The sequence below is a fragment of the Haemaphysalis longicornis genome, unplaced genomic scaffold (genome assembly GCF_048455015.1).
Source record: "Haemaphysalis longicornis isolate Haplotype H1 unplaced genomic scaffold, Haemaphysalis longicornis Haplotype H1 scaffold_12, whole genome shotgun sequence".
NCBI lineage: Eukaryota > Metazoa > Arthropoda > Arachnida > Ixodida > Ixodidae > Haemaphysalis > Haemaphysalis longicornis.
This window is the reverse complement of record NW_027526225.1, coordinates 30,935,440-30,952,941: the sequence shown is the minus strand read 5'-3', so window position 1 is coordinate 30,952,941 and position 17,502 is coordinate 30,935,440. Positions and strand designations below refer to the sequence as shown.

At 45.6% G+C, this 17,502-nt stretch overlaps 1 protein-coding gene across 1 annotated transcript in view; it reads right to left on the bottom strand.

Annotated features, from left to right (window-relative positions):
- LOC144162543 (E3 ubiquitin-protein ligase Rnf220-like) overlaps nucleotides 1-17,502 on the bottom strand; it is a 49,369-nt gene that overhangs the window by 3,056 nt on the left and 28,811 nt on the right. Inside the window, exons 8-10 of the mRNA XM_077693125.1 lie at nucleotides 11,832-11,914; nucleotides 9,100-9,121; nucleotides 3,339-3,474 (exon numbers count right to left, since the gene is read on the bottom strand). Of these exons, the coding sequence (XP_077549251.1) occupies nucleotides 3,339-3,474; nucleotides 9,100-9,121; nucleotides 11,832-11,914 (241 nt within the window). The remainder of the gene's footprint in view (nucleotides 1-3,338; nucleotides 3,475-9,099; nucleotides 9,122-11,831; nucleotides 11,915-17,502) is intronic.

Genomic DNA, 17,502 nt, shown 5'->3' with positions numbered 1-17,502 from the left:
CGTGGTTCAATTCCCGGCCGTGGCGGCCGCTTTTCCGGCGGAGACGAAAAGCAAAAACGGCCGTGCGTACGATATTTCGGTGCACGTTAAAGATCCCCAGGTGGTCAAAGTTAATCCGGAGCCCTCCACTTCGGCGCGCCTCATCGCCTGCGTTGCGTCGGCGCGTCAAACCTCATAATCAATCAATCAGCAGTGCGCAACTTTTGCGTCCCACTCTAATCAGTACATCACCCTAGCCACTAATAGAATGGAGTGGACGACGTCAGCGCTGTGCGTCGTCCAATCTCCCTTTTTGTCCCTGTGTTCCTTGCGCTGTTGTTTCACCATGAATCTTAATCTACACCAACTAGCCCAACTTGCCATCTTACTTTAGAATGGGCCCTGCAACTCATTAACTCAAAGCGATAACTCATCGACACGCCCGTGTGTGCATCTAGTTAAAGGGACAGACAGCCGATTTCTGTCAGGTATATGTTCTCTAGATCATATGAAAGGCAGCATTTTATATAGTGGGGTAACCACACGCAATTCATAAAAAAATTGGCCGAAATGGTCTTAATTTGGCATTAAACTTTCTGAAATATGAAAGGTGGCAGTTTGTAGTGCACAAACATGACACTGCCTTATTAAGTGTTCTAGTCACGTGACCTGCAAACCTTGCAGCTACTGAAACTGCTGAAATGTTTATTCACTTATTGGAAACCGTTTAACACAAGTTTTAAGTGTATTTTTAAGCATTCTTTTGGAAATTTTAAGATATGCCACCCACCGCCACGTCGCCGCTGGGTTGCTCTCAGTGTGGCTAGCTGAAACTCCATGCCAAGAATCAATGGAACTGTCCAGTAAACAGACCCAGTGAAGGGGCTTCCCACTTGTGTTGTATGTTGTTTGACAATTCTGATTGAGTCAGGGGCGTTTCTCCTGCCAAAACATTCGTTCTCAGGGTGCGTTCCAATTTCCCCTTTAGACGGCTTCGTAGCCGTTTTCGCGAGCAGTCTGCCATGTTAAGCCTCGTTCCAATTCGAACGAAGCAGTCAACGAAGACTGCTTCGAGGAGACAGCATCCTAGTCAGCAAAAATGCAGGCGACCTTCCTGTCTAAACTACCAAGTGACGCTGGCGCCACCTTTTTGTACACTAATAATGTGACAAATTAACTTGTTGTTTTATTAAAATCTTTAGTATAATTTACTAGTTGTGAGAATGCTTTTGTTTAGTTTTTTAAATCATTTAATGTTTTCAATAATAATGGTAATCTTATTTACGAAATTTGCGGCTTGCGTTACTCAACATGTCTGCTACGAGGCTGTCGTCTGTGTTGGTGTGGGACCGCGGCATTGTTCCAATTTTATCCCTTTAGACGTCTAGTTAGACTACTTTGTAAGCTGTCTACCAAGCCGTCCACGAATTGGAACGCAGCCTCAGTTTCCAAAAACACCCGCAGCATCTCAAAAAAAAAAAGGGAGGACGCATTGGGGAGACTAACTGGCCAGCATTCTACCTTCGTCCATCACAACAGATGGCGCCTTCGTGCAAAATAAAGTATGTCTACGAGGCCATAATACATACACTGATTGATCGATTGTGGTGTTTAACGTGCCGACGCAACGCAGGCGATGAGGCACGCCGTAGTGGAGGGATCCGGATTAATTTTGACCACCTGGGGATCTTTAACGTGCGCCGAAATCTTATACACACGGGCGTTTTTGCTTTTCGCCTCCATCAGAAAAGCGGCCACCGCGGCCGGGAATCGAACCCGCGACCTCGCGCTTAGCACATAACACATACAGCTGGCTGCTTCTAGTATGTAAAACAACACATAAAGGAATAAGAAATCCTGCAATTCACAATATTTTTTTTTAGCTGGGGACAAGTTTTTAAATACCGCTTTTCATCTCGCATACAGACAAAAGTATATTGCCGTGCTGCTGCACAGGGTGTTACTTTACTTTAACACTGTACACTTTAAAAATTTTTTCCTGAGCGAAACGCCGCACTGTTCGCGCTCAAACTTCACACGGAGGTCGCATTTAGTGGTCCATTTTGTTTGACACCGCAAACAACGACGGCGGCTTATTTGGACGTGCAAGCCCGAAAACCGGGTTTTCTGATCGTCTGCTAGCTCATTCCTAGGTACATTTTCTGATCGTCTGCTGCACCATTTGGCTCCTTCCTACCGTGAATCCCAAACGTGCATTTCGCTCTGCATACCCCGGGTGGTTTTGTCGTTCCAACATCAACTTGCGCTGGCTCGCACGTCCAAATCAGCTGCCATTTTCCCATAGGCAAAAATCGTTTTTATTTATTTTCAGAATACACAGGTAAGTACCATCGTTGTTCCCGGTATCAAACAAAATAGACCACAAAATGCGACCTTCGTGGCAAGTTTGACCGCGAACAGAGCGGCGGGTCGCACAGGAAAAAATTTTAAAGTGTTCCAATTATCGTCGCAACACCCTGTATGTCATGGCTGCCAGCATTATTTTTGGGAGGACACATATACAGCTCGTAGATCTAAAAATTTCCGTTTAATAAGTTCTAGGGCCCTATCAGCAAAACTGTTTTGCCTTAAGGTGTTTCAAATGCTAACTGCAAAGAAAATGTACCCGCCCCAAGCGCTGTTTCAACGTGTGGTATACGCCACTAAAGTCTTTTGCGATAAAATTTTAAACCAAACGCGCACAGTATCTTTATTATAACCATTGTGTTTTCAAACTGCACCCACTATGCTTGTTGTAGCTGCACAGTAGTCTGGCACTTTAGGTTGTCTCACACGACACTGGCCGATTGGCATAGGCGACATTCCCTTACGTGACCCTGATTGCTGAGGATGCCCAGTGTTTCACGAAAGGATTACTACCTACCATAACAAAAACAAGCCACGTGCAAACACGGTCAGAAACAAAGCGAAGGTGGACAGCGAACCTGAGCAGTATTGTGGCACAATCTAGGAGGACCAACGGTAAACAGGACATTCCGGATTCCGCTGTAGACTTAATGGCATACTAACGTTTGCTTGAAGACCTGTCCTTGCTGCACTATTGCAGACACCACGGAACACGCGATTTCGTGGGAGAATCAAAATTTTAACTTAATTTGATTAATTTCTCAGTTAATAAAGCATTGCTTGCTGCCGGACAAGTGCTGGGGGCACTATAAAGCACCAAATCATTCGAATAAAACAAACTTTTATTTTGTGTGCACGGCCCGCCTTTAACCGTCAATCGTGGGATACATTGAGACTTTGTTTTGGCCCATCCAATTGTCTAGCATGTTTTGACCGTGATTTTCAGCCAGTGTTTGAACCAACATCATCACAGCCATCGCTGGTGCACGTACCATGCAGATGAGGCACTTGGTGGAGTCCGAGTGCCGCTCCTCTAGCTGCCGCAGCCGTTCCTGCAGTGATGTGACGACGTGAGAGAGTGCGCCCTTCGGCATATCCTCGCTGGTTGTGCTTTCAGCCGCTGCATCACTGCACAAAGGAACGAGAAATACACTGAAGTTATTCGATTCCAGTGCTCCGTGAACACTAAGTGGTCTTTTCTCGGCCAAGCCTATACCTGTGCCACACGTACACGAAAAATGAAATTAAGTGCTTAATGCCTTAAGTTTTAATGCCATCAATTGGCTGCAACACGCAAAAATCCAATGCCATTCTTGGTTTAAGGAGTTCTGCACAATGCATTCGGCTTCACGAACGACTTAAAGGAGTACTGACACCAAATTTTGATACCTAAAAAATGATATAATTGGCTTCAGTAGTTTGTACAGATGCCTCACAGAAATTTTTGCAGCGATCCGAGGCCGGAATCACATCTAAAATCGATTTTGATTGTCCAGGCCGCGAGCTTCCACAAATCGGCAGCACTAGCGCAATCGCTTTCGGCGTGACGAAACATTGGCCTGCGTGTCTGGCCGGTTCAGAGTGACGTCATATAGTCATTTTCAGAACCGGAAACGATATCCTGCGCTGCTGTTGTCGGTGGTATTCATTTGGGCAGGAGACGTGGGCGTAGCTGTGTGAGCAATACTTGTAAACGTTGCGTGTTCGACATCTTTGCTCTTCAGTTCGTTGCCGGCGCATGGTGTTCGGCACTGGTGCCGAAAACTGCGCGATGTCGACAAACACCGCGGTGACGCGGCGGTGCGCGTCGCTGAGCTCGCCCAAGTTGTGCTATGGCAAGCTCGCGGTATGCGAAGTACTGCTCGTGGAAGCCTGCCCGAGCAAATCGACAACGACGCCAAGATGCATTATTTTCCACGCGACGACATGCAGCGCTAAACGTGGACTGAGTTTGTGCGCGCCGGCGGCCGCAAGAACTGTCGCCCAAGCCAGCAGGCTCGGGGTTGCACGGGTCACCTTGGGTGTTGGGAACTTAGTATCGTGGCGACTATTTGATCGCTGGTATCTGTACAACTGCGAATGACCATCCCTTACACAACTTTTCACCACACTATCATCCCCTTTTTCGCATATGAAGCTTTATTTTGGCAATAATTTCCGTTACAGCGATCGGTGACCAAGACATCTGTCGCGACCTGTTTCGATTCTAGCGCGCAGGTGGCGCCATCTTTCGGCCGCTCGCCGCACCGTGGTGCCCGCAGTGCTGGGTCGGAGCGCCGAACCTCCGCTGCCGGTCAGTATAGGCTTACCATCGCGGCAAATATCTGAACGCCACTTTTAAATTCAGCGCTGATAACAACTCCTAGCACAATTTTCAACAGACTAACATCTACTTTCTCGCATGTGGAGCTTCTTTTTCGTGATCAGATTGATTAGAAGAGTGGCGACAAGCTGTTGCTATCACGGTCTGCGCCGGTTCGAGCCGCAGTGATATTAAAAAATGGACGACGGCGAAGACATCGCCGGCCTAATCGCCTGGCCAAATAAAGTTGTTCTGTCTGTCGGGTGGCAGTGACTCATCCGAGTCTGACGATTCGGACTACATGTCGACTGCGCGGGCGAGTCGCGGACCATGTGAAATCGTAGCAGACGATGCGGCGAACGCATGGAGGAAAGAAAAACGTCCCTGACGTCACGGGTGAGACCATGACGTAAGGCTGGCCCGCTTGCAGGCTGGCCTTCGAACAACCATTTTCCCGCGCGGCGACCAAATTTGAAATTGGTTGCAATAAACATGCTATAATTAATTCTGTGTTGGAGGCTGATGGCTTTCGGTTCGATTTTCGTAATTACTGGGCCAATAGGTATTCTTTACAGCATAAAAACTGAAAGCGAGAAATTTCGTGTCAGTGCTCCTTTAAGGGGGCCATGCAGACAAAATGCAAGTTTGTTTTATTCAAAAGATTTCATGTTTTATAGTGCCCCCAGCGCTTGCCCTGATGCAAACGATGCTTTATTCACACAGAAATTAATCAATTTAAGTTAAAATTTTGATTTTCCCACTAAATCGTGTGTTTTCGTGGTCTGCAATGATATCGCAGGAACCGACCGCTGTGCAGCCGATTGCGACGCCTAGATTACCATTCGTGAACCTAGATGGCGCCACCATACCGCAGTGAGCTGTTTTCTGCCTTTGGTTTGTTTTTGACCATATTTAAACCTGGCTTTTTTTTTTCTTCTTTTTTTTTTTTTTTTTGTCCTGGGAGAAAATAATCGTTTCGTAAAACAGAGTGCTCGCTCGACAAATATGGTCACTTAAGACACCGTTGCTTGCGTCAATCAGCCAGTGTCGTCTAAAACTACCCCAAAGCCCCGCAGTGCTGTGCAGCTAAACCAAGCATAGTGCGCACAGTACCAACAGCAGTACGCATCGGTACATGTTTACGTGTGCTTTAGTAACTTGTCCTGCCATTCTTGCTGCCTTAAAAAGCATGTGCCCTAAACTTAAGAGCACATAGCTCGCTCGGCAAGCTTATAAGCTCTGCCTAATTTGCGTTTGCTTTTGCCGGCCTCCGCCAATCGCAGAGCTGGCTGGTATGACATCATAGGTTCTGTTGCGGGAAATGAGCTAGTGGGTTGCATGGCCATTCCCTTTTTTCCCAATTATGTAGCTTACTTGAGCGAAGTTTACGTAAAAAGTGGTGTCAGTTTGATTCTAACGAGGTAATCTTCTGAATGAACCAAACTTATGTTATGTCTTCATGTCCCCCTTAAATGTGGCAACTCTCGAACGCGATGAGCACGAAATAGGACCAACAAAACTCTCAGCACCAGGGTACTGACGTGGAAACATAGCTGAACTTCGAAATAAAACGATTTTCTGTGCCCTCTTTGTCGCCAGTTCTGAAGAAGGCAAAGTTCACTAAAACAGCGGCAAAAGGCACAACGTCATGTGACTTGTAGTTTTGAATATTTCAGATTTGACAACCGCTCGCAGGCGGCGGCAGCTGCTGAAGCCACTTTTATAAACGGCTTACACCATTTGTTTAGAAAACACTCGCTTTCTTTCACAAAAACATTTTTAACTCTTCTAAGACGTTTTTCTCCATGTTAAAGAATTCTAAAATGTGGGTGCACTTCTTTTTATGGTGATTATCACCATCATGCCCAACACATTAAAAGCCTTTGATTTAATTTAAAGCACGGACTGCCCAAATAATGTCATTCGGTTTCTTAAGGCCTTAAGGGGGGACATTGCTCTTAAAACAGCTTCCTTTAATTGTCAAGTGAACTTAGTGAAACTTGACAGTCTTGCTGCTTTTTTCCCACTGATTTCAAATATACCATTATTTCTTTAGTAAGTGAATCAGTTACCAGAATAATTAGAGGTAATTAGTCATTTTTGGAGGAACAACAGACAAAACAGTGCTAGTCACGGGACTGTAATCCCTATACTTTCCAACACTACGAACCCTGGTGAGTGCAATAAGAGAATCAGTTTTTTCATGCATCGCTTGGAACTAATTTTATAGCTCATTAAACCTTGGTGCCACCAGTGGCAAGGAACCATTTCGAATGCCCATTTCAAACACCAAAGTTTAATGAGCTGTAAAATTAGTTAAAAAAAAAACGATTCTCTTATTGCACTCACCAGGGTTCGTAGTATTGGAAAATATAAAGATTACACTTTCATGGCCAACACTATTTTGTCTATTGTTCCTCTAAAAATGACTAATTACTAGGGGTGTGCGAATATTCGAAACTTCGAATATTCGATTCGAATTTTTTGGTATTCGATTCGATTCGAACGACACTTTTATTGTTCGAAATATTCGAACCACCCAAAACTAAAAAAAAAAAAATTCAGAGCGTGTCTGTATCGGTGTTTATTTACAGTGGACTCTCGTTGATACGATTCTGGGGGTGCGAATTTCGGGATGATACGAATTTCCGAAAAGTCCCGGCGAAATTGCATCGTTTGCAATGGGAAAAATTTCGGCTGTTACGAACGGACCTGCGCGGCCCGGCGGAAGGTACGAACGAGCCGGCGAGGCACCCGACTGCTGAACGAGCAAGTGACGGCTCTCGCTCCCCTGTTTGTCACTCTTTCTCCAGAAACGGTCGGGCTGTTGTTTTCTGCTCGCGAAAACGCTCTGCGCACGCCCAACGCGCTGACACGGCCGCGAAACCACCCCCACGCTGCGCGCGGCGCGGCCGGCGACGTCAACATGGCGTCGGCTCCAGCCGCGATTTGGCGCGGGCGCTCGAGCGACCGCTTCTAACCGCTCTTTAAAATGCGGCTCAAGGGAGACACGAAGTTGCTTGTGCGGTAAAGGAGCTGATAATTCATGCGATAACGGTACTATAAAACATCATCCACGGCGCTAGTGAAAGCGCCCATGAAATATCTGCCGGGGTGCTAAGCCTAACCATCTCCGGCGGAGCCAAGCCGGCTGTCTCGATCTCATCGCAAGTAGTCAGGATCCTCCATTCTGCCGCGCGCGTACTGCGTCATTTGCTGACCGAGGTAGGCGCTACCGCGGGCGCGAAATCGTCGATGTGGGCGTGAAAATACAGCGCTCGCAGAGCCGAGGCGAGCGAATCGCGTGCAAAACCGCACCATGCGGTTCACGCTTGGCTGTTGCGGCGTGTAGCGAGCTTGGGCACACCGAGTGAGGAGACGAGCGCGAAGCTTTACGTGCTCCAGAAAGGACTGCTTTGCGACACGGGGGTTAAAAAATGCAGAAAAATCACGAATTTCTTCACGCAAAAGTAGGAAAAAAAATAAACGAAAACTTTTTTCAGCGCTAAATTTTTTGGTCTGTGTTGGTTCATACGAATTTCGGATGATACGAATATTTTTCGCAGTCCCGCGAGATTAGTATAATCAAGATTTTACTGTATCAGCGCGCGGCCATGTGCACGGGCTCGGGCATGCCAGCTACTAGTGTCTCAAGTGAGCGGCTGTTTTCGATATCTGGTAAAGTGGTGACGAGCAGGAGGTTGTCACTGCTCCCCGAACATGTCGAGCAGTTAACCTTTCTCCATGTTAACATTTAAGTGAGTGCAGACCTTAATCTGTTGAGTGCAATGGTATTGTGTAATTCCTAATTTTACTTTGTGCGATTTGTTGTGCAATAAAGCTGCAGTTTTTGTGTCTCTAGATGGTGAAAACATTAATTTTACAAAAAACCATAAGTATTCGTATTCGAAAAATATTCGAAAAATATTCGATTCGATTCGAACTTTGTTTTTATTATTCGAATTCGCTTCGAAATTAAAAAATTGATATTCGCACACCCCTACTAATTACCTCTAATTATTCTGGTAACTAATTCACTTACTAAAGAAATAATGGCATATTTCAAATCAGTGGAAAAAATGCAGTAAGGCGGACAAGTTTCACAGAGTTTACTTAACAATTAAAGGAAGCTGTTTTAAAAGAAGCACTTAATGTCATTTTTCGTGCACATGTGGCACGATATAAAACTTTTTCAGTTTATTTAGAAATTCCTCGTTGTTACCACTATATAAGACGCTGGCTTTCACATGGGCCAGAGGATATGCACTCAACAAAAAGCGGTTGCCTGTCCCTTTAAAACGAATCCCTCGCCACCTTCATCTTTTAACCTTTTTTTTTTTGTTTGTTTCACTTCATGTGCTCACAACATTAATTTCAAGGTTCCCCCATATCTCACACACCAACCCCTCTGTTCCGGAGTACATCATGCCACGAAGTTGAACATCACTCACCCATCTGGCACGCGTCCTTCCGCTGCCACCGGCCATGCAAGAGAAAAAAAAATTGATCATTCGTCAAAATTATTGCAACTTTCATCGCGCAATGCCAGCAGACTTCAACATGTTGTTCTGTTAACTGCTGCTTACTTCGACAGGGTAGAGTTAGGAGAAGAAAAAATTGGCGAAGCTCGCACTAAGTCGGCCAAGTCTTGAACCATAGCGAAGCTGGAGGATTTCTTTCTATGTAAGCACTGAAGGACACACCACCATGCATTGCATCAGATTTGAAATTGTTTATTTACGCATTTCATCATTGCTTTTCACTCTGGTAGTAGACGTCATCGCCATATCCATCTATATCGTCGTCATACTCATGCACGAGCGGCGGGCCTGGATCATTTTGACCGCAGGATTTCACATTTCTCCCAAAATGGAACGTGTTTAGCATGCATTAGAACTGGCGGCAACCGGCTTCGCGAACTGTGCGCCTGTAGCACGAACTGTTTTGTGCTCCCCCCTGAGGCGTGGACGCACTAAACTCTTTTCTTGGTATTTTTCTGCGAGCGCTATGCGCAAGCCTGGACGACTCCGGGTGCTCCTCGTAAGGCACTTGCTCACGTGCGCAACAAGCAGTGGAAGTAACTATGACCCAGGGTTTTCTGATGATGCCGCACACACTACGGCCAGCAACGACAGCTACACTGTTAAAAATGGGGGCAGCTTTACACTAGTGGTACGAAAACTGGGAAAACAGCAAAGCTGGTGACCCCACCAAGCTTATTATGGGTTCAGCTAAGTTCATGCGTGATTATGGTTGGAGACTCGGTCAAGTTTTCTGCATGGTCTCGTCGTCAGCCCCTCGAAGAGCAATGAACACCTGGCCATTAAAGTATTTGCAATGTACGGCAGCTCACAACTCCAGATCTTCTGCAACTCACTGACGTTTCCCTGCCGCTTCACCAGCGCGATATTCGGGATTGGACCGAAGTCGTCGCATCTGTTCTTGAGTAGTGGCACGGTGGCTGTCACCCAGCACTTTCTCTTCTTCAGGAGTGACGCTCTTCTTCTGTCCCAGAGACCCGGCTGTTGCACCTCACACAGATTTCTGAACTTGCCGCTGAGTGTCCTCCATGACTGGCTGGCCCGGGTCATTTTGTCTGCAAGCTTTCACATCTCTCCCAAAGTGGGCCACGTTGGCACGCGCTAGAACCGGTGGCAACGATCTCGGCGTCTGTAGCGCGACCTTTTCTGTGCTTCTCACTTGAGGCGCAAACGCATGTGAACTGGTGAAGAGAACAGCACACGAGATTCTCATGACACTGATGCTGGGCAGAGTGTTGTCAAAGGTCCAGCGGCGCTAGCGCCCGTGTTGACATTATCGCTCAGAGAGTTTTTTTTTGCGCACGTTCGCCGGCTGAGCACCAGCTTTAAAGGTGCCATGCAGACAAAATACAAGTTTGTTTTTATTCAAAAGATTTGGCGTTTTATAGTGCCCCCCGTGCTTGTCCGGAAGCAGACGATGGTTTATTCACTGAGCAATTAATTAATGCAAGTTAAAATTTTGTTTCTCCCGCCAAATTGTGTTTGGTGACGTCTGCGATGATGTAACCAGGACAGGTCTTCCACGCGAAGGTTTAAGAGCTGTTTAGTCTGCAGCGGTCTGCTGAATGCCTTGTTTACCGTCAGTCCTCCTAGATGGTGCCACCCTACTGAGCCAGACTCCTAACCGCCTTTGCCTCGTTTCTCATTATATTTGCATCTGGCTTGTTTTTGTTACTAGGGTAGGTAGTAATCGTTTCGTCAAGCATTGGGTATGCTCGACAAACAGGGTCACGTAAGACAATGCAGCTTATGCCAAGCAGCCAGTGTCGTCTGAGAAAACCGCAAAGCATCCGACTGCTGTGCAGCTATAACAAGCATAGTGCGCGTAGTAGCAACAGTAGTATGCACAGGGGCTTCTATGTTTATGTTTAATTTCATAACTTCCATGGCTTCTATGTTTACGTTTACTTGCATAACTTCCATTGTTTACCCAACGATTCTCACTGCTACAAAATGAATATGCATTAAATTTAAGTGCAAATAGCTCGTTCTGCAAGCTTATAAGCCCTGCCTAACTTGCGTTTGCTATTGCCGGCCTCAACCAATCGCACAGCTGCCCATAATACGTCATAAGTTCTAGTGCGGGAAATGAGCTAGCGGTTCGCATGGCTATCTCTTTTTTCCCAATTATATAGCCTATTTGAGAGAAGTTTGCATTAAGTGTAATGTCAGCAGTATTCTAACGAGGCAATCTTTCGAATCAACCAAACTTGAATTCTGTCTGCATGGCCCCTTTAAACAGCATCGCTGTTAAAAATTCACGAAGCCATCACAACAGTGACTTGACGTACGTGCACGACGACGATAGGGCACGGAAAGCGCCCTTTCCCTCTTCACAATCGCCCCTTCACTCCGCCATGCCCCTTTCTCCCCTCCCGGGCACTTGTGAGAAAGGCACATACGTTACACTTTGCACGAGAGGCAGTGTGCCCTTCAAGCATGTGTCAAGCTGCACACGAGACTGGCAGATTTGAATGTTGAAGCAACAGCCCCTTGGGAAAAGCTACAGCCTTAAACGGTAAAAACCAACAAACACGACGTGGACATGGGTTCCACATGAACTTTCTTCTCCTTATTTTGGGGCTTTGTGGTGTAAGACATTAATAAAAAGGACACATCAAAGGGAGCTCTAAGCGGCTTACTCGGAGACTCTGGCTTTTCCGCCGACATGATGTCCCCGTCTCGTCGAGGTGATAAACTAGATCGGCCCACGCTGTCCTGGGCCCTGCAAGAGCACAACAAATGAACAAATGAACAAAAATGATGCGATTTTATTTATTCTATCAAGAATTGGAGAGAAAATACCGGAAGGCGGCAAAAAAGATAAAAACAACAAAAAAAGTTTTTATGTTCCCGAGTACAAGGCATGCCACTGCTAGAACGAAAACAGAACACAAATTTTAAGGAAGGGCACTGGTCTTGAAATATAACTTCTCTTAATTTTCAAGTAAACTCTGTGAAACTTGTCAGTCTTGCTGCTTTTTCTCCACTGATTTCAGATATGCCATTATTTTTTTAGTCGGTCAATTAGTTCCGAAAGTAATTAGAGATAATTAGCCACTTTTGATCGACCAATAGACAAAACAGTGTTACTCACAAAACTGTAATCTTTATATTTTCCAAAACTGTGAACCCTGGTGAATGCAATGAACGAAGCAGTTTTTTGATGCATCATTTGGAACTAATTTTACAGCTCATTAAACCTTGGTGTTTGAAATGGGCGCTCAAGATGGTTCCTTGCCCGCTGGTGGAAATTGCATGGTGCCTTTCGGAATTCACCGTGCTCCACTACGATTTCGATGGCATTTGAAAGCTTTAACAATAGCTCGCCGTGCTGCGGGACGCTGCTGCTGTCAAGTTCTGTTTTTACACAATAATGCAACAGTCAAATTTAGCAGCAATCTTTGGCATTATCAAATGATATCAAACTATAAATATCATAAGCTTTGACACGGTTTTCGCTTAATTCTGAATCGCAATCGCGGTTTTTTGTGCTGCTTTGTGCTGCCTGGCCACATTGGTTTGTCACATGCTCGCACTGGTGCTGAGAGTACGGAATTATTACATCTTGACATCACGATTTAAGTGGACGAGAAGTTAACGAAGTCCCACAATTAAGAATATCTTGCTTGTTATAAGTACGCCAGTAATGTATTTGCTTATGCTGACTTGGAACGCTGTGCGCAAGAGTGCTAGAAATGGCATTTGAATTCCCAAATGTCTCCCTCGGTGCTCATTTGGCTCGAATGTCATTTGAGCCGAAGGGCATTTCAAAACCCAGCGGAGCAGCACAACTTCGCATGTGAGTCAAATGACATTTGGTTCAAATGACATTTGGACACTGGTGCAGCCGGGGTATAACATTAGTTTTTGTTAAACTTGTACAACACTAAGCACGAAATCAGTAAAAAACACTTGACAAATTATTATGCTACCATGTAGGCTCCTACAAAACAGCTCATGAAACCGTCTTGAGACAGGAGGGAAAAAAATTAATGTAAGATCCATTGGTAGATCCTTAAAGTGGCCACGGCGACAAAATGCAAGTTTGGTTCATTCGAAAGACTGATTCGTTAGAACAACACTGACACCACTTTTAATACAAACTTCCTTAACTCTTTCACGACGGCGCCATAGGCAATCGGAAGCCGGCGTCCGATGATTTTAAATCTCCCGCAAGATCTGAAACCCGCGCTCCACAGACAACTATCGCCATCTGGTGTGTTCATTGGCGACTTCTCTTTCAATTTCGGTTTCATTTGTTTATGTCTCTTGTATGGTGGCGGCGTAGCAAGAGAAATTTGAACCGAAGGGGGAGGGGAGGAGGAGGAAAAATGACGTCTGGTTTGCGCCGCGCTCCGCACAGTCGGACTGCTGCAGCAAGCACTTCGGCTGCTCCTGCTGTCGATTTTTCTGATTCCAGCAGCAGTGAGGGATCAAGCAATGATGTGGGATCTTCAGATTTCAGTTAGGACGACGAAGCTCCGGTTCACGTGCCTTGCACCTCAACAAGCGCTGGCCGGTAATTTCGTTGCGACTCCGGGCTGTATTTATAAACAAAACGTGCTTCTTATCTGATGACTGCGGTTTTGATTTTGTGTTTAAAGTCTCGAGAACGTACGGCCGGGATATTTTGCCAAATGCACCGCGCCGTATCGCGCTATCACCTTCAAGATAACCTTGCGCTCGTGTCAGATTAGCGCTGCAGGGTTCAGGTGCGACGCTTGTCGAGAGCGCTCGATATTTTTTTCTTGTTTTTTACCACCGAACTGATGAGGATTTTGTGCGAGGACACAAAAGAGTATATCGTAATTACCTGATTCTAACGTGCACCAGATTTTCCTGACAAAAAACCGAAAAAACTAGCACCTCCGATTGTAACGCGCACGGAACTGTGTGAGCAAGAAAAACGAATGCGAGAGAAACGGGTGATTTATTTCCCGATGTAATCTCACTCATCTCACTCCTCGTCCCTCTCCGCTGACCACAACATCTCGTCCCCGGTGCCGTCAAGCACGTTCGCGATAACACACTTTTGAACGAACGTTCAACCATGGTCGATGGGATCGTGGCCCACACCTCACACGCCCATCCCGCGAGCTTCTCCAGAGGCGCACGCTTCAGCCGACCGCTCGTTTTGAATAAGTGAGAGCCGCTGCTGCCATTGCTGTTATCAAGCGCGCAAGTGGAACGATTTGACTATTTGTGTGAACGCCGATAGAAAAGCCTAGGCGCCTATGCTTCCTTCGTGCGAAAAATCGTTGCTAAAAGCTTCAGCGCCATCTTGACATGGTGATGGCGATGGGTGGGACGAAGTTTTCGCTGTTTCAGTTTCGGTTTCGTATCCGATTTTAACGCGCATGTGATTGTTCGACCTATTTTTCCGGAAAAAAAAGTGCGCGTTAGAATCCGGTAAGTACGGTACTTGGATGCACATTTTACAAAGACTCACTCACCCTTGAGTGCCCTCGCAGAGTGGCACAGCCGTCAGTTGCGCTAGGTTGAGAGGCCCTCAAAAATCCAAAACTTGGTGTACACTGTTGATTTATATATTGAATCATAGCCAAGGAACGTAGGAACAATTTGTATATCTTAAAATACCAGAAATAATTTTTAGTCTCGGTAAAAGTGCCGATTCGTGTTTTTCGTATACTTTTCTTGAGGGCTTTTTTCTGATTACTTGACAAATGAACTGTAAGTAATTGTACCTTTAACAAAACTGCTGCTTTGTGTTTGGAAGAGCAATCTATAAGCTACAATTTCATGCATAGCAAGACTAGGTGTGTCCAGTAGCTCAAGAGAAAAAAAAACGTTTTGTGGAAGCACCTAAAATCGGCCGTTTTTCCGCCGTAACGAAAGAGTTAAATAAGCTGTATAATGATAGAAACAGAGATTAGGCATACGACCAACTACCTCATTTCCCGCACTAGAACCTATGATGTAAAGTGGGCACCTGTGTGACTGGCTGAGGCCGGCAGAAGCAAACGCAAGTTATGAGGGGCAGGGTTTATAAGCTTGCACAATGAGCTATTTTCACTTAAGTGTAATGCATATTCATTTTATAGCAGCAAGAATGGTGGGGTAAACAATGGAAGGAACAAAGTACAGGTAAACACAGAAGTACCAGCGCATACTGCTGTTGGTACTGCGCGCACTATGCTTGTTATAGCTGCACAGCAGTGCGGCATTTTGGGGTTGCCTCAGACGACAATGGCCGGTTGACGTCAGCGACATTGTCTTACATGACCCTCTTTGTCAAACACACTACATGCTTCACGAAACGATTACTACCCACCAACGGAACAAAAACAAGCCACGTGCAAATACGGTCAGAAACAAAGCGAGGGCAGAAAGCGGGCCTGAGCAGTATTGTGGCACCATCTGACGGTAAACAGGTCATTCCGGAGTCCGCTGCAGAGTTAACAACTACTGATACAAATAGTGATCCATGTGTTTTATTTACTACTTTAAACCTGTGCAATCGGTCTTGGTTTCCTTTTATTTTTTTTCTGGTTTTTGTTAGTTTTGTTCACTGATGTATCAGTACGTCCGCCACTGTTATTTCCTTTATTCACCGCCACACTCCTCTTGCACTTATTGATGTATAACTTACTACCCTCATGGAACGTTGTTATTCCAACATAAATTTTTCTATGCCCCCCCCCCCCCCCCCCCCCCGCTTACATAATGTCTTCGGGCCCTTAATTCTTTCAGTACGGCGCCATAGGCCATCGGACGCCGGTTTCCGATGATTTCAAACGTCCCACGAAAGCTAAAAACGGCACCTGGTGGACAACTAATGCCATCTAGCATATTTATTGACAACTCGTTTTTTTTATTTTGTTATGTTTTGTTGATATTTCGTGTGCAGAGATCACGCCAAGAGTGAAATTTGAACCCGCGATAGTGGCGAGTTGTGTGAAAATGGCGTCCATCGGACACAGAGTTCCGATGATTTCAGAAGTCCCGCGAAAGCTAAAAACGGCGCCTGTCGGACAGCTAACGCCATCTGGCGTATTTATTGAAAACTCATTTTTCGATTTTGTTATGTTTTGTTGATATTTCGTGTGCAGATACCGCGCCAAGAGTGAAATTTGAACCCGCGGTAGTGGCGAGTTGTGTGAAAACAGCGTTCGCTGTATTTGGGCTGTATTTATAAACAAAACGAGCTTCCTATCTGACGACTGCGGCTTTACACATTGATGTGTAGGGTATGGACAATGTACGGTAGGGATATTTTGCCAAATGCGCCGCGTCATATCGCGTTATCACCTTCATGATAGCCTGGCACTCGTGTCAGATTACCGCTACGGAGCAATGCGCGACACTTCTCAAGAGCGCTGGATTTTTTTTCCGGTTTGTAACCACTAAAGTGAAAAGGATTTTGTGTCAGAACACAAAAAAGTGTGCTTGGATGCATGACCGACTTACACTCGAGTGGCTTCGAGGAGTGGCACAGCCGTCAGTTCCGCTAGGTTGATGGGCCCACAAAAATACAAAACTTGGTGTACAGCGTTGATATATATCAGGATATATAATCATAGTACAGCGTTGATATATAATCATGGCCAAGAAATGTAGGAACAAGTTGCATATCTTAGAATTCCTAGAATAATTTTTAAGCACATTACAACCGCCTATATACGTTGCGTGTATACAGTTGAACCTCGATATAACGAACCTCGATTTAACGAAATTCGCGATATAACGAATTTTTTCAAGTTTTCTAACAAAATTTTGCTAAATGCATGTATTTTTGTCTCGATTTTACGAAGTAATTTTGTGCGGCGCTTTCGATTTAACGAAGTCACGGCAAGAGAGGAAGAACGAAATTCCGGTCGAGGCACGTTTTATTTTGCCTCTCAGGCCCTACATTGAAAAAATTCAGTACTCAAATTGACTCTTGAAGGCTAAAATGAAAGAAAAGCGGTGAAATCTACGGTTAACAACAATTAAAAGCGAAGAACGAAGCTGCACAAACCGCTAGCGGTCATAGACGGTTTAATAGTGCGGCCACTATTTTGACGTCTCCATCGTTGCCTACGCCAGCGCCCTCTATGCTTAGGCTACCGAAGCCTACTTCAAGCTTTTTTTTTTTCTACGCGTCATTGCTCACGGTGCTACTGCGCTAGGTTGTGCTCGCTGATAACCAAATTAATATTTTGTTCGTGCATCGTTAGGTGAGTCTTGTAAGCAGCATGAGCACTCCAAGAGAAAGAAAAGTGTTCCGAACAAGAGCCTGAGGAAGCTCGGTGAAACTGACAGCCACCGAAGTGTGATGGATGCCATCGATGTTCTGCGGAGGCACGCAGG